Here is a 21,399-nt window from a genome sequence, read left to right on the forward strand (position 1 = left end):
TCTGGCAATGGGATAATTTGATTTTTGAGGCTTTGCGTCATCTAAATTATCCAAAAGAGATTCCAAGAGAGAAAGGGCATTTTTATGTGAAGCAGGCATAGCCTTGGCATCTGGCTCTGTCCCCTAGATCTGTTAAGCATTGCTTTTAACACTGCTTCTTATTTTCAGATTACTAAAAGCTGGACTGAAAACTGAACCTCACCCTTAATTCTTTTTGCCATTTTGAATCTAGCAAGATAAGTGTTGTTTTACATAAAAGCTAAGCCTTAGCAAAGTAGACAGTTTTATTGAAGTATCTCATACCAAAATGAGTGTGTTTCATTTCACTTTTTTTTTTTTTTTTTCATTTAGCAAGATTTTTTAAACTTTTTTTTTAATATCTGTTGATGCCGTGGGGCAATAGCTGCACTGGCTATGAAGTAGAGAGAGCACCACACATTGACCAGTCATGTGCACAGTAAATAATGTGCAAGAGCCTCAAGGGTCCTAATTTTTGAACAGTTAATACATTAGAAGTTAAGCTGTTGCAAAAGCACACAAAAGACTTCCCTCAACCTTCATAAATTCCTATACTTTAAATTAGAAATAAAGTATTTCTTTTTTTGCTAAATGATCAGTCTTAGCAGTGCCTAATATTCAGTTCATTGCAAATAGAACATATTCACTGCATATATTTTATTGCTGTAATTTGTGGTTCTCCCAAGCAGAATAATATTTTTACTTCACTGAATATACCTGTGCAAGTTAAAGGTCTCAGATGTATTCCTTTAACATGACAGTTCATTCCAGCTACGTTCCTGCTTTATATCAGCACTTTATTTATTAAAAATAAGCATAAAACACAACGTCATCCTTCTTAGTTCTATATTCAGGCTGTGGGGAGCCAAATTCTGAAACCCAGAAAGGGTTTTCTGTTCACACTTGGGCTCAGAGCACACATTAGCTGCAGGGTACTCCCTTAATGGGTTTACCTGGTGCTGCCTTCAGTGAATGCCCCCCAGCACAGCCTGTCCTGGTGCCTGAGTGTGGCAGCCCCAGCTGGTGGCAGGCTGGCTTGTCACAGCCATCCCCAGAGCACTGTAGGCACTCGTGGCATCGTTTCTGCTCCTCAGTCAGCTCCCCAAATACAGGAGGATGGGCAGGGATTAAGAGTGCTTGGAGAGGAGGGAAGCCGGTGAGGAGGAGGATGCTGGTGCACAGCACGGAGGGGTGTTGAGGGGGGTCACCCCGACATTCAGTGTCACCTTCTGCTCCATGAGGAGGTGGCTGTGCCTGTCTTACACTGCAAAGGCGTGCACACAATCCCTCCCATCCCCCAGCACATCTGGAGCGTGAGCTGGGGAAAAGGCATGGGAGCCTTTCCCAATTCATCAGCACATCATCTCCTCTGAAACATCTGCCTCTCAGCTGAGCTTTGGTTCACTCTGACTATTGAGGGCTGAAGCAAAAAAGAAGATAAAGTGAAGGCTCCCAAGCAGTTTTCTGCAATGCTTGCTTTAGCAGTCTGTTGATGGGATGTGTCAGAATAATTTCTCTCAGAGTGTTTTCCGAGGAATGTGCCTCGGAGTGTGAGCTGTGCCAGCATCTTTGCATTGCACATGTGAGCGTATGTGCGTGTGACACACGCTTGGGTTAATTATTTAAATCCCAAAATGTTGGAAGCCACTCCTCTGCATATGTGCACATATGTGCTCACTCACACACATACAGCACACTGGTGTTAATTACTTCAGCCTAAAAATTCTAGAAGGCACGCCTTGGTTCCTTTCTTCATCTTCTCTTTTTAAATAGCAGATGTTGTTAAAATTTACACCAGATTGTAAAATCTGTTCCAAAGGACCGGTCTGAAGCCTTAACATCTCCTTCCCCTGCTCTTCACTTGCCCTCCAAAGGGGTTGCAGTGAAATCCCCGCTCTCCAGTTACTTTGTGGGTGTTTCACCAGTTCGTAGAGGGTAAAACAAACGTGTCACTTTGTTTGCCTTTGTGGAAATCCTTTTCTGATTTTGATGGGCAGTTTACTACAGTATCCAGTTGGAGACAGTTAAGAATAAGTACTATTGACAGAGGCAATTGATACAGAATCCTTCCTGACCATTCTCTCAATAGCTAAAAAGTGGTGTTTTACCTACCAAAGCGTTATTAAAGGAAACTCAGGCATAGCAGCTGCTGTCAGCAATATGCCTTGCAATCAAATGAGAAATACGGTAGATACTCCAAGACATGAGAGAACTGCCAAGGCTTATTGCAGAGCAAAGAGCTTTTCAATAAATGTTTTCTCTGAAGAGCATCAGATTTCGCTCACTTCTCACAGCTCAGACATGCCTTGGCAATCATGATTAGCCTCATTTGGGCCTGTGGAATCTATTATTTTATAGCTAGTCTCATAGCTGGCAGGGTGACAAACAGTTTATTCCTCTTTGGAGAGAGATCGGACTAAAAGACACGGAGCTTTAATTCAGTGCTCTCCCACCTAAGATATTTTTCCTTTCCCACCTATTGTTTAGGGCAATACATCTTATGTTTGCCTTGATGGCTCTGTCAGGCTTTTGACATCCCAGATTTAGCTCTTTCCTGGATGAGGACAAATCTTTAGGAGACTTGAGGATTTCTTTCATTTTAAAGTCAGGTAAGGAGGCAAGAAATATATTTTGAAAACCCATGCAAATAATAATTATTCCTAGTTAGCTGCATTTGCCATGTAATATTCCTGTGCATCTGAAATCCCAAAAGGAGGAACAAGTGGGGTGGTTATCCAGGTCTATTTGTCTGACCCAGTTACAATGGCTGAATGAGCAAAGGGAGTAAGACCTAGACTCAAACTTGATTACAAGAGTTCTCTGGGGTTAGATTTTACCAGACAAGGTTATTTGTTTCCCAAACAGGTGTTTTGTTGTGGGTCTTTAACCATTCTGTCAGTTCATCTCTCCATACCCTGTCTCTGAGCACTCCTGGGCTGAGATGGCAGCACTGGGAATTAGATGTACCTTCCTTCCATGAAAAACCACACTTAGCATCCCTGGAGCATCAAACCCCGCTGCTAGCACCTCTTGGTCCACCTCTATGTGCACAGAGGCCTTTCTTGATGGAGGGGAGCAGCATCTTGATACTCAGTTTGCCCCCAGACCTTTTTCAGAAGGGTACTATTAAATAGATGTTCTGTGGAAAAGTTTAGCTATCCTTTTTTGGTGCTGTAAGTAATGCACAGATGCACATGCCTCTCTCCCATTTTATAAAGAAGCTTAGAGCCTGGATGGGGTCGAATTCATGTCTCTGTTGGGCAGACTGGATCTCTGCATCTCGTTTGTCCTTGGCTGCAAAAGGCTGATGGGTGCTCAGCATCGGGCTCTTCACTGGCAGCAGGAACCACAGAATGAGTGCTGCAGAGAGTCAGCCCTGCAGTGCTTACCTCCCTCTCTGGAGTGTGCTTTCATTTCTTTTGCAATTTTTCTTTTTTTTTTTTTTTTTTTTTTTTTTTTTTTTTTTTGTTGTTGTGGGAGAATGATGTCCAGGTGGCTGATTCTGCTGTAATTTAATGGTGGCTCACTCATCTGCTGTTGTGCTGGGAACAATACCAGGCCAACTGCCAGGGAAAGTTTGGCTGAATGACCCGTAGCCTTAATTGAATTTTGCACAGTACTTGTACTGTATCCTTTTTTCCCCCCCTTCTTGTGCTGGCTCATCTTGCGGCTTCTTTTTTAATTGGTGAATTTCAAAGGAAAATTCTGGTGCACAACAAGTTGAGAGCAACTTTTCTATTTCTGAGGGTAGTGAGTGGTGGCCAGTGCTCCAGCAAACACACTGAATAGCACAAACAACTTTTTTGTTTTCCAAATTCAGGGATGAATTTGTTTTTCAGGTCGCTTTATCTTTGAAATGGTGCTCTAAACATAAAATCTCATCTACAAAAGAGATTTATACACATTAAAAAAATCAGATATTCCTTGTGAAGATGAACTTTGAATATAACAATTCCTGCTGCTTCTTTTCTTTCCAGTGCAGTATATTTCAGGACTCATTATATCTTAAGTGAATTATCTTTACTTGAGAAAAAAATATTTATCTCTTGGAATAATACATTTAGAAGTGCAGCACAATCACATTCAGTATCTGCTGAAGCTGATTAAATGTCTGCTTCTTCAGAGAAGCCAGTCGCTGTGACTGCCACCTGGAATAATAATGAGAGGAGAGAGGCAAAGAAAGAACAGAAATTATTCACAGAATTTCAGGAAATCCAAATGTTTGCAAAATCATTGAGAACCAGCTTGCTGTTTGCTCCTCTTTCAGGGCCAGGCACACAGCATGGATCTGTTTAATCCCAAAACTCAGAATTCCCTGAGTTTTATTTGCTTTCTGCTGGAGAGATTTTTGGTTCTCCCTTTACAAAATATTTAAAGGCATAATGTTTTTTGTGTGCTTTTGTAACTAAAATTAGGGAATGAGGTAATAATATTAAAGCTTATAGAAAATTTGCCTCAAGGGGACAGTGCCATGGAAAAGCATTTGTTACTACTTGGATTTTGTGGGAGAGTCCATGTGAGAGCTTGAGCCTCTGATGCCTGTCATCCATTATGTGAATGTCTTAACAAAATGATGGCTTTCTCCCAAAATAGCCTAAAGTTTGATCTATAATACACAAGGCAATTTTGTAGGAAGACATAACTTTTTTCATCTCACAGAAACCTCTAGTGGACAAGACTTAATGTATATTAGTGGTTTCCTGGGTCCTGATGACTTTAAGTTACACTGACAGGTGTTTTAACATTAATAATCCTTAGTTTTATTTTAGTGAACATCTTTTAAACTTAGTTATTATGTATTAAAAAGCAGACTGAAAGCACTGACATTTTAAGGAAGCCCAAATTAATGGTTTGAAAGGTTTCACAAATTTATCAGATGAATGGAAATCTAAGGAGGAAAAAAAATCCACTTATGAGAAATGACAGCTTTGATTTCTGCAGATCTATAGATACCATATTTAAGGATCTAATTTAGGTTGTGGTTCATGAAAGCATAGATTATTGACATTTCCAATCTCTGTACTTCACAGCAGAATTAATTAGGAGGTGATAATTTCAGGAATGTGTTACATGAAGCCATTGTAGCTCAAAGTACTCGTAGAGCACCTTCATTTTCTGGTGCTTGCATATTATATGAAAAATGTAATCTGGGAGTTAAGCAAGTGAGATTATTCTTCCCTTTTATTAAATAAAGGATTAACTCTTCATTTGCTGTAAAATGCAGGCATGTCTCCTGTGCAATAAATCCATTATTTTTCCCCCAGCTTTACAGGAGGCAGTCTACTGTGCGCATATACAGCCAAGAAGAAGGAAGTACTCTGTTTACTGAGACCTTACAATAATGTTACAGACTAAGTTTCTCCCACCACTGTAAAAGTTTAAACCTGAGCAAACTTTAAAGCTTAGGTTGGAGAATAATTTTTGTCTGGTAGAGAACTCTATCGGGGAGGCTCAAGGTTGAATGTTCTTTCATAAGAGAAATTGTGAGCCACAGGGAAGATAATTCATGGTGATATACTTGATAAGAATAATTTCTTCATTCCTCTGGCTGAAGAATGAAAGTCTGAGTGCTTTACATTCAAGTGTCAGGTTGCTCTTGGACTGAAAATTCCAGTAATGTTAATGGGGTCTGTTCTCCATTTAAATGTGTTCTAGAAAACCCGTCATGTTGAGGAAAAAAAGAAGAATCAAAGTAAAGGAAGACTTGGCGGCAAAAAATGGAAAAATAGCATTACTCGTATGTGTTTGTAAAATAGTCTTAGAAAACCTAATTCTTCCATTCTTTGTACTTGCTCCTGAGCCAAGACTCAAGAGGTTTTCCCCTGTTGCAAACTTTTCACATTGGAAGCTCAGAAAATGAGTGTTTCACTGGGACTGACAGGACTGAGTTTAGCTGTGACTTAGGGACAACTTGATGTGGAGGCTGTGGACAAAGGCTGCTCCTTGTGTCTTTTCTAGGGAGGATAGTTGCATTGGAGGCAGTGAGCCCAAAGACCATTGTATTGCTGTTTGGTTTCCTTTGCGCAGAGGCAGAATATCATCTGACTTTGTGCTGGTGGAGCTTGCTGCAGTGGATGTGGCTGTGTTCCCATTATCAAGGCGTTTGGGCTCTGGTGACCGCCTACCTGCGCTGCAGTGGGACTCCAGGCTTTCCTAGAAGGAGTGGGTGGATGAGAGAAGTGGTGCCATGTACTTTGTTTTGTGTCTGTGCTGCACAGAGTGAGCGCTGAACTTGGCTGTGTGGTCTCTTTTGTCACTTTAATTGTGTGTGGGGAGAAGAAAAAGAAGCAGAGATGGGTACTTCTGCAGCATGTTGAACTTCAGGTTGCCAGAGCATGTCATATAAATGCCAAGCTAGCTCTCTTAGCTTTTCTTCTGGAAAACCACATGTGGGGGTTGAGTGGGTTTGAAATCCTTTTTGGGTTTTTTTTTTTTTTTTTAAGTATTTTCATGTTTAATGAGGCTTGGAGCAACCTGGCATAGCTGAATGTGTCCCTGCCCATTGCTGAGTGATTGGAACTGGATGATTTCTAAGGTCCCTTCCAACCAAAACCATTTTGCGATTGTGTGATTTTCATTCCCTGGGTTTAGGTATATTTATTTCAGGTCTGCTGCTGCCCTGAATTTTCAATGTGCCTAGTGTTTTTTCCTCTGACTCCAGGACTCAACCATCAAAAAAGAAGAGCACTTTCACCTGTGAGCAGAGGCTCTACATGGGCATGCTTTGGGGTGCCTTGTTAGATTTGCAGCTTTGCTGTGGGTCCTAGGTTGAACAAGGATATTACAAAATGTCCCTGTTCAACCTAGGACCCACAGATGGGGCTGTGTGTTAGGGGGAAACACATAAACTGATTTTCAGCTTTACCTGCCTATGCATGTGGTCAAGTTGGTTGTGGATGTGAGATGCAGCAGCCATGTCTGGCATGAAAAACACTCTCAGCATGACTGCAGCTTGAGCTTCTAAGGCCAGCCTCAAAAACCTGGGGTTTTTAGTAGTTCTCTTTTGTCATTAACTATGTGTTTAGTGCTGAGTGTATTAATTATTAGTCTGAGTACGTTAAATCAATCAGATCTGTGAAGGACAAGGGCAGGGAGTGGATGTCACTTATGCCACTATGAAACATCTGCCTTGTAAAAAGAAAAATTAAACAACTAGCGAAGTACAGGGCACACATTTTTGCACTGCTTTTGCAATTGCCTTTTAACATTCCCCCACTTATGTAATTTTTTTTCCAGGAGTTTTATGCTGCTGTTGTGTGGGTTTGAAGCAGTGCCAGGGAGACAGCTCTCTATATGTCTCTGCCGCTGTGTGCTTGTGCCTTAAATAGTTGAGTGCAATTCAGTGTGGTGGTAAGAAAATGAGCAGTTAATGTTGTTCAAGTGTTAATTGTGCCAGAGTGTGTTTTCAGTGCCTCAACCCAGCAATAGTAAGAACAGTTAATTAATGCTTTTGTGCGATTTCTTTGAGCGGGTAGCAGGAGTCTGCTTGGGGACAGGCTGTAGAGTCGCTCATGATTGTATGTTGTCCTTAGTTTTCCTTCCATCTGAAAAATCATGAGAAAACCAGTGTATGTGGAAAGTCTTGTTAGTAACTCCCCTCAGACACAGTGGAAATCAAGTGGTCCTTGATTTCTTTTTGGCCCCTGACACTGTTGAAGTCAATGGCACTGGCAACCACTGTAGGGAATCAGGGTGAAATAACCTTGTTCTCCATCCATGCAGTGGCAGCAGGAATGGAAGACCTCAGTATAAGAATAAAAGATGTGTATGCCTGTTTTTTTTCTGTAGATCTGCATAGGTAAGGTACACCCTGTGCTGTCATCAGTACTTCAATTCTGTGGACTGGTACAGGCATGTACAGTACATTTTACAGAGATGTAAAATTGTCTGTAACTGGGAAAAATTTAAAAAAATTCTACCAGTACTTTATGAAGACAGTTTTGCAGTGGTATGTTGTGTAACTGAAGGGATAATCAGACACTCTAATTAGACCCTTTCTTTTAATATTGTTCAACGATCTAAATCCTCCAAGCTTCTCATGGAACCTGTCTGAAAAATATGGTACCCCAATGTAAGCTGAATAATTATTGAAATTCAAAAGCATTAAGTCTTAAATTAGCAGAGGGAAAATAGGTGTTTGTGACACATACAATGGAAGCACCGTTCAGAAGGTCACCAAAACCCATCCATGTTTGGAATTATAAGAGAGGCACTGGATATGGCACTGAGTGTTAATAACACATATGAGCTATGCAGGATAAGGGTAATCAACGCTTCAGGTCACTCAGATCAGCTGGTCACAAATATATTATCTCCTCTAGAAGCTTCTCTCTCCCTGCTTTACAATATTATGCTGTTGTTTGAATGCATTACAAAAGATTTTGCATGTTTGGAAATGTAAATTACCGCCTTCTCTGCTGCCAGAGGTACTGTATACCATCAGCCAGGGGAATCAGTGAGAAGCCATGCATTTGGGGATCTGTCACATTGCCTGCTTGCTTTTGCCAGGGACATGTAATGCTTTTCTGAATACCTTACTTAACTGTGACCAGCCACAGCCCAGGATAGGGAGAACAAGTGGTGTGTGGGTTTCTCCGACTGCTGTGTCTGGAGCCTTTTAATCTTGCTGGCTCCTTCCCTTGCTAAACCAGATTGCACTCAAATGCATTGTCTCTGCTCCCTAGAGCCCTGACAGCCACATGTTGGAAACATTTGCCTTTAACCTTAACCTGTTATGAGGTAGAAAGGAGCCTGAATCAAAGCCCAGGTAAAAAGGCTGTTGGAGTTTGGAAACACTCGTTGTGGGAGCTGCAGTTGGCTCCAGCTGTATGCCTCTCTGGACAGGGACGTGTAGATCCACATGTCTAGCCAGAGCATTTGCAGCCCTGCCCTGAAATTGTTCTTCCTCCAAGCCTGCAATTTCCCATCCAAATGAGCAAGACTTTTGAATGCAAAGAGTTGTGCAATGCCAGCACCAGAGGACACTTGGCAGGTGTCTCGGCCTGGAGGGGGCTGGAGTGAACTCTGGGCAACAAAACCAAAGCATGTGTGCACACCTTCGCATTCCTGTCTCACTTCTCCAAACAGAGATCTCTCAGCTGTCAAAGCCATCCTGGTTTGCTGGCAAGTTCTCAGTTCTCCCTCTGTTATTTCATGGGGCCTGTCTTGTCTTACACCTTCGGGCAAGAGGCCCCATGGAGCCAGCAAACTGCAGGGCTGGGGGTGCAGAGGCTGCTGGGTCCCCACCAAGCTGGAAGAAGTCAAAGCCTGAGCCACAGCTGCAGGAGGCTTTTGGATGAGGAGGATGAGGACCCCCAAACTTTCTTGCAGGAGGTTGTTAGGTACAGAAACTAGTACTGAGTATTCAGGAATTAATAAGTGCACTTCATTTATTTATTCCACCTGAAAGGGGCTTTGTCCAGTCTCTTCAGGAGCATTATGATGCACGGTGAATAATTCACACTAAAATATCCAATACGTTCTGGGGTTGGGCTTTAAAAATAGCGCTTACATATTTTTGTCTCGTTAACACTGTGAATCTTTGGGTTCTTATTTATAAGTGCTACAATGTTTCCAGTGCTTTTTTCCAACTCTTACTAAAGTGTGTTTCTCCAAGACAAAGGACAGGACTCTACGAGCATCCACGGACATGCTTCATTTGACTCTCCTAAGTTGTTTTTTTTTCCCACGTCATAAGTTAATATTCTCCTATTTTAGGTAGGGATCTCTGTTTTACAGGATTTTGGCAAAACGTATGAAGATGTATATTATATAAAGTTTCTCCGTGGAATTTTTATTGTGTACATAAAGTTGTATCAATCATATTTCACTTAATGGATATTTCATTTTGCTCTATGAAACTAGTCCAAGGTTGCTGCTGACAAGGTAGAGTCCAGGGGGCTCATTACATCCCAAGTGTTGGGCTTTTTTTTTTTCTTCTGCCAGATTTTTCTCAAGTTAAAATTTATCTGTATTTTGTTCAGCTTGTCTGCTTATTATCCAATGTATATATCAGAGGAAAGGTTTATATATATATATAAATGTTCACATACCAAAGTAAATTAATAAATCTTCCTTTTTTTATGAAAGAGGTAAAGAAAAGTACCTGGCCAATACAGTACCATTAATCTATTCTCTTTTCTCCTTTCTCTCTTTACCTCTCTCTCTACAATAGAAGTGGAACAAAAAGGTAATTAAATACCTTTCAAATTATATATATATATTACTTATGTATAGGCTAAGTTATTTAACAGTTTAACGTTTTAGTTGAAATACTTTGTCATTAATTCTCACTACCTTTTTGTTAAAGTTTATTTAGTATCTCTGCTGCTCAACTTCACCAGATAACTCACGTTTGCTGAAAAGTTTTTAACTGGTGCCACCTTTTCTCTTCCATTAAATTTATATTCAAAGGCTTAGAGAACTCATTTTCCTGCCCCAAAGAATTTGGAAGGTGTGCATACATATGTATGTGCATAAGTATATCTAATTATGGCATAAAAGCCTCTTGGAAATGGCCCCCTTTTTTCAGCAACTCTGCGTGGTTACTTAGACTCCAATGGATCTATATAATTTTATACTGGCTATTAAATCTGATTTTCCTCCTGTCTTGCTCTCCAGACAACATTACCAATTTCTGCATTTACAAAAAATAATCAATTATGCTCTGAGCAGGAAGTGTGAATGTGGGATCCCATCCTGCCAGCCCCGTGCTGCCGGAAGCGCGCGGTGGGATGCTTCCTCATGCCTCCCTGCCGCCCATCCCATCGCCACGGTCACTGTGCGGAGATCAGCGTTCCAAATAACCAACCAGTATTCTCCCCCCGAAGGGTGTGCAGCGCCTCCAGGCCAGGAGGGTGCTGGTGGGCATGGCCAGGGCCAGGTTTGCTCCGCAGCATCCCTCCTCTTGCCTCCCCATCTGTCCATCCAGCCGGCTGGCCCCTGGCTGGTGGTGTTCCCGTGGGGCCGAGGCCAGCCGGGCAGTGGCTGAGCCTCTTCCCAGGTCCTGGGTGTGCCCTGGCCCCTGACAGCCCCCCTGTCCCGAAGTCTGAGCAGCAAAGCATCCCAGTTAGTCAAACTGCTCCTCTGTGCTCCTCTCATGTAACAATAGAAGGTATATGTTTTTAAGTTTGAATTACTACTATATTTAACAGGACATTTTTTAACTGATTAAAATCTAGACATTGGGTTCCTCTCCAGCAAACTTTATTCCTTTCCTTCCTTCTTTCCTTTCTTCCTTTCTTCCTTGTCTTTTCCTTTCAGCATCCATATGTCATTCGTTTTTAATTGTGTGGACTGCATGTTTCATGTGTCCTGTAGCAGCTTGGAAAGTCTCATTCCTAGTTATACTCCAGATGGGTGTTCCCCCTCCCACTCCCTTTGCTTTAAATGCTCCTCCGAGTTGCTAAGGGATTCACCTCTGCTTTGCTATTGGTATCCTTTAAATATTTAATATCACTTGGGCTGTAAGGATGGGAATTTCTTTCTCTTATTTCCATTTCTAGGCCACTCTTCTGTGGGCTGTTCAAATAAATATCTGGATCAATTCCCTCGGAGTTTAGCCCTTCACCTAGTAGGTACAGATTCACTGCAGAATATAATTTGGAAACACAAACCCAGAAATCCTTTGGGGGCACATATTCATTTCAGAGTTTACAAAAGCGAGTGGTCCAAGTAAGTATACCTGTAAAAATAGATTTGAAAAGCAATAAGAAAACTAGCCACAGCTGATAGAAAAAGCAGGGGGGGAAAAAAACCCAGTTTGATGGAGCAGATTTTGTTCCAGAGATATGGTGGGCAGGAAGGATAGTCTCCAGCTCCAAGGCATTGCTCTTGGGTTTCCTCTCATCACAAGTGTCCTCTGCTCCGGGACTAGAAGCTGTTGAGATGCTTGGGCCAGCCACCCCTGAACTGCCATTAACTCGTGTTTTTCTTTCAAATTCTTTTCCCCTACGACAGTTTTTCTTTGCCCTGGACTGCTGAAGGGAGTTTACCAGAGCGAACACTTATTCGAGTCTGACCACCAGTCGGGCGCCTGGTGCAAGGACCCTCTGCAGGCCTCTGACAAGATCTACTACATGCCCTGGACGCCGTACCGGACGGACACGCTGACGGAGTACTCCTCCAAGGACGACTTCATCGCCGGCAGGCCGACCACCACCTACAAGCTCCCGCACCGTGTGGACGGCACGGGGTTCGTGGTGTATGATGGGGCTCTGTTCTTCAACAAGGAGCGGACCAGGAACATCGTCAAGTTCGACCTGCGGACCCGGATAAAGAGCGGGGAGGCGATCATCGCCAACGCCAACTACCACGACACCTCTCCCTACCGCTGGGGCGGCAAGTCCGACATCGACCTGGCCGTGGACGAGAACGGGCTCTGGGTAATCTATGCAACAGAACAGAATAATGGCAAAATTGTCATTAGCCAGTTGAACCCTTACACGTTGAGGATCGAAGGGACGTGGGATACTGCCTATGACAAGAGGTCAGCTTCCAATGCCTTCATGATCTGTGGGATTTTATATGTAGTGAAGTCTGTGTACGAAGATGACGACAATGAAGCCACAGGGAATAAAATAGACTACATATATAACACTGACCAAAGCAAGGATAGCATGGTGGATGTGCCCTTTCCAAACTCCTACCAGTACATTGCTGCTGTGGATTATAATCCCCGGGACAACCTCCTCTATGTATGGAACAATTATCACGTTGTAAAATACTCCTTGGATTTTGGCCCGCTGGACAGCAGAGCAGGTAAGGGGTTTAATACCAAACCAAAAATCTTTCTGGTTTTTTTTTTCTAATATTTATTTTAGTGAAAAGCTGAAGTACACATCTGTCTTACTGATCTGGTTGAGTTTCTGCATATAAAGCCCCACCACAGATGTATAATGGCTATTAAGACATTAACATGTGCAGATTTTTTTTTTTGGTCTTAGTTGAAATGAATGAAAGAGTATCTACACATAGTAGCCTGAAAGAGTTTCCAAATGCCCAGGCGTTTGGTCACAGGGGTAGCAGTCTTTTATTCAGAATCGAATTTCTTTCTTACATGATCAGATCATTTTCCCTTCTGCAGGAATTTTGACAAAACAAAGCGTAGAAGATGTTGTTGTTGCAAACAGCTGGAGGAAAACTGCCTGCCAGTTTAAATTACTTTGTTTCATTAAGCTGGGGGAGTTTTGTCTTTTTGGAGAAGCTCAGACTAATACAATCTGTGAGCATGCACCCACAAGTATGGAGCCAGGAGGAGAATCCACAAAATCCTCTAAATTCTTGCTTTACTTTCTGTAAAGTTTCTCTTTATTTTTTAAAGCATTTCATGACTTACTGTGACTTACTATACTTTATCTTAGGGGATCATCAGGCCCCCAGAGGTTTCCCAGCTTCTCCGCCTTTTTTCCTGTTAGAAACGTGCTGGTAGTTACTTTAGGTATATTCCCTTATATATAAGGGAATTCCATCATCATTTTGCATTTATAAAGTTGCCACTTTACTAATAACAAACTTAGCCTGCGCTGCGGTCAACCTTGCATGATTTGCAAGAGTTTCCAAACAGGATTTGCTCAGTGGTTTTAAATGATTGTTACTGTACTGATGAAATCATAGTATCAGGTATTTCTTCCAGCCTTTGAAAGGCTGGAAAAGTAGGAAAAAAGGCAGAATTAATATAATTTGGACAGTAAAGTATTTAACTAATAGCATGGCTTTTTCTGAAACATTTCCTTTTGTAAGTAAGAAACTTGAAAGTGGATGAGGAGATTCAGGGCTTTAGATTGCAAAAGAGAAGTGAAAAGATTTCTGTTGATGAGATTTTCTTTTCCTGTGTGCAGCTTGTTACCCATATAAAATGAAAGTGGATCAAGAGATGCTGAAAGAAATTGTGGGTATGAAAATCTGGGGAGGGCTGGAATAAAAGTAGTAAACTAGCAGTGAAATTGTGATTTTTTTATAAAAATGTAATGAAGGGGAGAAGAAAAACTTGAAGAAGCAGATGAGCAAGAACTGAGTGACTGTTAAGGAGTAGAGATATTTTCAATGATGTTGACCTCTGCAAGATGTCAGATGAGTAAAAAATAAAGTAATAATTCTCCTTCTCCTGACTTAATGACAAGCATGTACTTTCTGGGTGGTGGAGTGAAGCAGAGCAATTTGTGAGCTATTGGTTATTCCCAAGGAGTGGAAATCAATTGCATCCCTTCCATTTCACAGAGTTTCTCTCATTTTTGGTGAATTATTTCCAGGTATTATAACAGACTCTTTGCTGGTGCTTGTTCATGTGGTAACCATTGTCAGTAATAGCATCCTTGATGCAAAAAAAAAAAAAAGCTTTAATCAGTGAAAAACCTAAAATAGGGGAAAAAGGAAAATTTTCTCCCTTTTTTTGCAGTGTAAGATGATAAAATCAGTGAATAGGTGAAAACCTTGTAGGGGGCTGAAAGTGTGTCAGGTGTTGGTCTATCTGTGAGGATTTGGTTTATCTTTGTGCCACTTTGGTTTGAAGCCCCTCACTCTGGTTTGGATGAGAATTTAGAATCCCCCAGTGCCTCAGACAGGAAGGTGAAGCAGTTTTTAGCTTTGGATGGTGGGCATGAGAGAGTTAATCAGGTGTCAGGGAATCTGGTGAGCCTTCTCTGACATTCCCTGTGTGCAAATTTTGTACAAAGCTTTGTCATATGGATAAAAGGCTGAATTTTACCTGTGGTTTTCTTCTCTGAGAATTATCAGGATTTCCTTTCTGGCAAAACTGCATAAGGATCCCATTACCTCACTATTTTACAAGTTTAGAGGACTTTGGAGAGGTCTGCTCTGACAGCAGCTGAATTTTTTGATGAGAAAACTTGAATGGGCCAAGACATTTCAAAGAGAAGAGAAAAAACTTCCCTAAGGGAGTTTACTGCTCCCTTACCCACATAGCCTGATCAGTGGGAACAAGTTTTGATGAATCAGTGAGACAGAAGCACTGATTTTGAGTTGGACAGGTGAGCAAATAGTTGCTTGACATCAGGCTTTTTTGCAGAGAGGAGCAAGGAGACCAGGTCTGCATGGTGCTTTCTCTTCAAAGTTCAGTGCAACCCATTTTTGGGTGAGCACCAAATTTCATGCTGCATTGCTTTACACATAACACTAAATATCTGGTTGGTATAAACCCAGCCCCTCCACCAAAGAGGAAGAACTGAAGCTGATACAACCCTGGGAAAGCAGTGAAGAATCAGAATATTTTTGTTTGGGTTTTTTTAGATTTTTTTTTAATGGAGTGGACTGTGGGTATGTGTCTCTTCTCTTCAAAAATCACCAGTGTTTCTTTGTACTAGAGCCATGTTCAATGCAGGCATTTTTCCATGGTGTTACAATTTGAGTAGCAAAATTTGTAAACAATATCAGCTTAATTAGAAAATAAAAGAAGGATTGTAAAATTGATGGGTTGAACATATGGGTTGTTAAAAAACAATTAAGGGTGAAGTTTTAGAAGAGCTCTTAAAACCAAAAATTGATCATAACAAGAAAAGTGAAATACTTAACTACTTAAATAGCCAGTAGCCTATTGGAAATCACTTGCATCATACATTTCAGGAATATCTGAAATAAAATACAGGTTTTGGGGACTGCAGTTCACCTAGAATCAAGCATTTTCAGTCTTTTTCCAAACTGTTCTGCGAAACTGGGAGTTGACAGGAGTTGCTTCACTTATAGTAAAGGCGGGGCTCACATCCTCTTGCTGTTCACAGTGTCTTAGCATTTTCTGTGATTTTTAATTAAAGATCTGTGCATGTAGGTTTGGAACATACTTGAGACCTTCACTGTTGCAGAGCCTCTCTCACTTACTATTTTAAAAAATGGGCTTTTACTCCTTGGGGAGAGTAAATGTCAAATCCTGGAGTTTCTGTGCTCAACTTCTGCAGCAGTTGAAGTTACCGGAGAAAACAAAATATTTTGAAGTGCTAAAAGCTGAGTTTAGCTGATCTTGAAGCAATTCAAGGCTCTTGATGGAATTAAACCCAACTATTCGTTTCTCTCAGAAATGAGAAAAGCTGCATTTTAAGATTTTACCCCACTCTTTTTTTTTTTCTCCCCTTTTGTCTGGGGTGGTTTTCTTTTATCCCAAAAGTGGTTTTGAAAGCAAACAGGCTTCAGTGCCTGCAAGTCCCAAGAAACCTATCATTAATGTCTGCCCTCAAGAAGTGAACTTGAAGATACCAAAAGCCTTTGAAGTGTATTTTCTTTGAGCTGTTTGGCCTCAAAATGAGCTTTTTGGAGGATGCTTCTTCATAAATGCTCCTGAGGTTTTGGGTTATTTCTTTGTAGCTTCTATTGAGTTTGTGAATGTGAAGTGTTAGTAAGAACAGCTCTGCATCTCTTCTCAGTCTTCAAGAAGTTAAACCCAGAACAGTATTCAGGTTATTTTTTATGTGTCCTACTAGACTTACGCAGAGAGGGAAACAGAAGGCTGTAGTGACAGGATGAAAATTTTCTGCAGCCTAATCAGTTGACATTCACCAGAGTTACCTGTTTTAATTATCACTCACTTACGATACCTTCTGTGCAAATAAACTCAAGAAAATACCAACAAGCCTTTCTCTCCAAAAAGGTGAAGTGCTCGCATCCTGCTTCCCAGTGCTGTGGTGCATGCAAGCACACATCTCCCAGTTCTGTGCCTCAGCACCTCCCTGGGCAGGCACAGCTCTTGCCTGGACACCAGCCAGGGGTTCCTGGGCATCACAGAGACCACAAGTTCTGTCTTTTAAATTCATTAGGTGCCCAAGTGCTGGCAGCTCTTGCCAGAGCTCGGGACATGCTGGCTGAGCATTTGGGTGCTTAGGTGGGCACTGTAGCTCACCCCATAATAGAGAAGTACAGGGAAGAACTTGAACCAAGTTAAAGATCCCTTTGTGCATATTTTGGCCTTGGATGTCCCAGCAGCCATTCCCAGTGACGTGGGACACACAGACCGTCTATTTTCGAGAAGATATTTTGAATTTTGTCCAGGAAACCCAAGTATTACCATATGGGCTGTTCCATGGACGTGTGAAGTTAATAAATAAATATGCCCAGTACATAAGGAAGATGCTGATATGATCTGTAGGACTTCTAATAATGCCTAAATGTGCTTAAGTGTCTTCTGCACATTTCATATTAACACTGTGGACTGCCATTCTGGTAATCAAATGTGATACAGAAATTACATGGATATCTCTGATATTTTAAGAATCCCAGAGGGTGCATGTCACACTTTTATCTTCCACATTTTGTCAAGTATTGTGGGATGCTCTCTTGACGTGTGATTGCGAGTATTTTATTCAGTCAGAATGTTTGGGTTGTTCTGTGCTTTTTCTTCCTGAAGCAGTTTCACAATGCAGATAAGGTGAACACTCTGTCCTTATAATATGCTAATTAAGTGCATTTGTGTCTTGGGTAAAAGATGTGGCAGTATGGTGATGAATAAGGACTTTAAACACATATGACACCTCGTTAAAATGTAATTTTCACATCATAAATCTGAGGCCTTTCCTTTGACAGCTGAGCAATGTGGGCAGTGGGCAGAGGAGCTTGAACATTTCAAGGCTGCCATGTGCTCACACGTGGCTGGAGCTGCTTCCTGCGCTGCTCACCTCCGACGCCCGGCTTTCCTGTCCAGGAATGCACCAAAAGGGCTGCAGGATCTTAAATCCCACTTGTGCACAGGATATGAGCTGCTGTCGCTTCCAGAACCCCTTGTGATAAGCCACCTTTGCTATCTGTGAAGTTGAATCCGGGCTGCAGTTTAAAAGGCTGGCTGAATCTTTCTGATGAGCAGTCCTCCTGGTGGACAAAAGGCCATTTTTTAAGGAGCTGCTGAGTTTTTAATTGCTGCTTCTCCTGTGTTTTTACTTTCCAGTTGCTTTCCTCCCATGTAGGAGCATCCCTGCCTCTCTCACTCGTGTTCCTGCTCGTTGCTTACAGTGACAGCTGCTGGTTGCGCAGTGTTGCTGGAGGCTTTCAGAGAGATAAGCTCTTGCTTTCAGGAGCTTCTGCTAAACGTGTAGTGTGACTGCAGCCCTGACTTCTATCCACCAGTATCTGCCCACATATTCATGTTCCATTTAGGCAATGAATATTTCAGTCCCTTTTTGCTGTCTCAGGCAGAAAGGGATGTCTGAGTTTGGAGGTGAAAAAAGCAGAACATCTTTTACAACAAAGCAGGCCTTTCAGCCTACATTTGTTGGGCAGACGGTACTTTAGGCTCAAAGGGACAGTATTGCTTTCATACTCCATTTTGAGGCCTGGTCTGTCTGTTAATTTTTATCCTGTTTTAAATTTGCCCTTCTCGTAAAGCAGTGTTTGAGTAGAAAATGATAAAAAAGAATCATACCACACTAGACTTCTGAAATTAGGGGTTTCTGCTTTCTGTCTGGAAAGCTGGAGTTTGGGCTCTTTTGTCTACCTTTTCACAAAAAAAAAAAAAAAATTAAAAAGTGCAGTATTCCTCAGCTTCAAAATTCTCCATCTGCAGAGCATGTCATAAATATTAATACTGTTTGGTTAGTGCAGTGGGATGAACTTCTGTGTCTCTTCAGTGCGAATAAATATGTGGTTGCTCCTCTTTCCTAAATAAAACTACCACAGAAGAGGGGGTAACTTTACCAGAGTTGGAGCAGCCTTCCTCTTCCTCAGTTTACTGCTCCTGCTCTGAGTCACCTCTTTAAACCACCCTGAGAAAATGGAACAGCAGACCTAAGCCATCCATGAGCTAAACTGGAGTACTGCTGTATCCTCATAGGAGGTCAGTTGTTGCCACGGCCTATATCCGTGGGCTGGGGGCTTGTTCCCATGGGAGTGCTTGGGGACTGGGCTGGTGGGCAGCCAGGATGGTTGAAGTAGGGGAAGGGCAGGAAGAGACAAAATGATTAAGTTAAAGCTTCACTTTCAAGCTTCAAAACAAAAGGAGGCCTGAGGCTTCGGCACTTCATAATCCTGTCAAACACCGTGAGGGGGAAAGGACCTTGCCAAGAACGTGTCTGAAAAGCTGAGACAGCTGTTTCTGGCAGCAAGCATGGGATGCAGATAGGGGGGTGATTGCATAGGGAAAAAAGCATTAACTGCCAGTGAAGGATGGTGGCTTTTCCTCTTCTGCAGCGAGCTTCTCAACGTGAGGAATCAGCCTCAATAGTGATTAATTGTTATTTCATTGAGTTCGAGGCCACTGAGTCATGCTGACATCAAGCATGGCTTATCAGTCCACTTAGCACCAAACCCAGCTGTGAATGTGCCAGCACTTTGGGTTAGAGCTGTTTGCCAGCAGCAGGGAGCAAGAGGTGACACACAGCAAATGTCTAAGGCTGCTTTTTGCAGGAGAAAGGGACTGCATTGTGTACTAGAGACAGCCTTTCAGTGTTGAGTTTTTAAACATTGTTTTAGTGATTAGTCCATCATTTATCCCTTGGCCAGCAGATTTAGCTGGCTTGTGTGCAGTATTGGGGGGATTGGGGCTTTAGCCCAAGAAGAGGCTCCTGGATGTTCCATTTTTGAGCTGTTGCCTCTGACAGCTTCTTTCATCCCAGGCCAAACAGAGATAATAACGTGCCAGGCTTTTTCTCAAGACATTACCCTCTCCATGCAGGTTATATTTGTGCACCTTGACACCCTGTGTGATGCAAACACCTTCTGCTCCTTGCACTTCTGGTGTCGCCTGGCTGCAGAGCCACTAGCCTGGCTTGGGACATGGTTATCCTGGATTTGGTTTTTTTGCTACTGCATTTTTGAAATGAGCAGCCTTTATTCCTGTTCCCCACTGAAAATACCTCCACCACGGTAACTCACGGGTCTGGATTGCTCTCCTCCCTCGTCTGCCACTGATTGTGTTTGTTCTGGAAATGACTAGTGCAGTATTTTTAGCAACACTTATTAAGACTTGTCTCCTAAAGTCTAGTTCAGTGTTGCTAATTAACTTCTTCAATGCCACCAGCACCACTCTGCAGTGCTGCTATGTCAGGTTTTGTTTTTGGTGTTTTTTTTTTTTTTTTTTAAATTTTTTTTTTTTATGGATGCCCTGCCATATTCTGCTTTAGAGTCAAGTCAATTAGGGGAGGCATTGGATGCCCTTTTTTCTGCCTTCATGCTCATGTTAGAGAAGAGCAAGAAGCTTTTCAGGAGTCAGCTACAAAATTACTGAACCTTTAAGGGGAAGCTTTAAAGAGCCTTCTCTTGACTTCAGGCAGTTGTGGTGCTGTCCTTGGCAGGTCCCCATCCTTCAGATCCAGCAGCAAGTCAGCTTCCCAGAGGTATATCAGTGCTGATAAGAAGTACCCAAAGGCATGTATGAGGAATGGAAGGGTCAGCATTATCCTCATAAATCCAGCTGAACTCTTACAGTAGGGTTGGATTGGATCAATTACTGATAGGAAGGGAATTTAGGTTGGAGGAGCAAAAAGAATTTTGGTAGCTAGTTTGAAGACCTCCATGTTCAGGGAGAAATGGGACCAGCCATGAAGGGCTATGAAATGCCCCTGAAAGGGGAACACAGATTAAGGAAAGAAAAAAGTAGTAAGCACTTCAGAGCACTCCATCTCAAAGCAGATTTTGTTGTTAGTAACTACGCAAAAGCAAGAGAGTTGAGTTGTGAAAAAATCAAGAAGTGTTGATTTCTTTCAGGGGAGTCCCCCAGGTGTGCAAAAGTAAAGGTTGATATAATGAAAAACTTTCTGGGACAAAATCTCAGAAGAGTTTCAGCTCAACTTTTATTCAGATAAATCCTCTGAAGCTGGTGGGAGTTTGGGCTAGAGGCTTCAGGAGTGAGTCTGCAGTGGATTGCAGTTTGCTCTGGAAGGAATTGCATTTTGCCAGTCAGAGGCCCTTTGACATCCTGATTTGTGTCTGAAGCATCCAAAAAAAATATATAAATTGTAAGCTGGAACAAATAGTGAATATCCATATGAATTTAAGTTGCAATATCTGCCTTACATTTTAATGTTGAAAAGGTTACTTTTTAAGAGTGTGCTCATGATTGGAGGGCAAAGGAGGCAATAAAGGCTTGGGTGAACAAGATGTGTCCAAGAAAACAATGTCATGATTGTTTGCTGTAATGGGATTTCTTCACTGTAAATAGGATTTTTGCTTGATTAAAATGTGCTGAGAGGAAACAGGACTTAAGGGAAGTTTCACTGAAATACAGGATTCAGTTTGAAGAGACTGGCACTGAAGAGGCAAACCGGCTGTTTTATGTTACGTAGCTCCTTGGGTCTGTTTTCACAAAGTACCACCTGCTTGCGGCTCAAAAGGAAGGGGGAAAAAAACCCAGTGAAACATCAGAGCTAAAAAGTATAGAATTTATACACTGGCCATGACAGAAGATGGGAAATCAGCTGCCTTTATACCAGTTTGAGCTGGCTTACTGGGGTG

General features: G+C 42.0%; 1 protein-coding gene across 31 annotated transcripts in view; it reads left to right on the plus strand.

The window, feature by feature from the left end:
• The window catches only part of ADGRL3 (adhesion G protein-coupled receptor L3), a 488,531-nt gene that overhangs the window by 305,769 nt on the left and 161,363 nt on the right, over positions 1 to 21,399 (plus strand). For 27 of the 31 annotated variants that reach the window (XR_012580371.1, XR_012580372.1, XR_012580370.1 and 24 more), the window contains 2 exons: positions 10,193 to 10,207; positions 11,977 to 12,777. Coding sequence is in view for 28 of the 31 variants with exons in the window: in XM_074540856.1 (XP_074396957.1) it covers positions 10,193 to 10,207; positions 11,977 to 12,777 (816 nt within the window). In the remaining 3 variants the exon portion in view is untranslated. The remainder of the gene's footprint in view (positions 1 to 10,192; positions 10,208 to 11,976; positions 12,778 to 21,399) is intronic. The other 4 variants (XM_074540862.1, XM_074540874.1, XM_074540876.1 and 1 more) reach the window with 1 other exon arrangement.

Source organism: Zonotrichia albicollis, chromosome 5 (assembly GCF_047830755.1).
Source record: "Zonotrichia albicollis isolate bZonAlb1 chromosome 5, bZonAlb1.hap1, whole genome shotgun sequence".
NCBI classification, from domain to species: domain Eukaryota; kingdom Metazoa; phylum Chordata; class Aves; order Passeriformes; family Passerellidae; genus Zonotrichia; species Zonotrichia albicollis.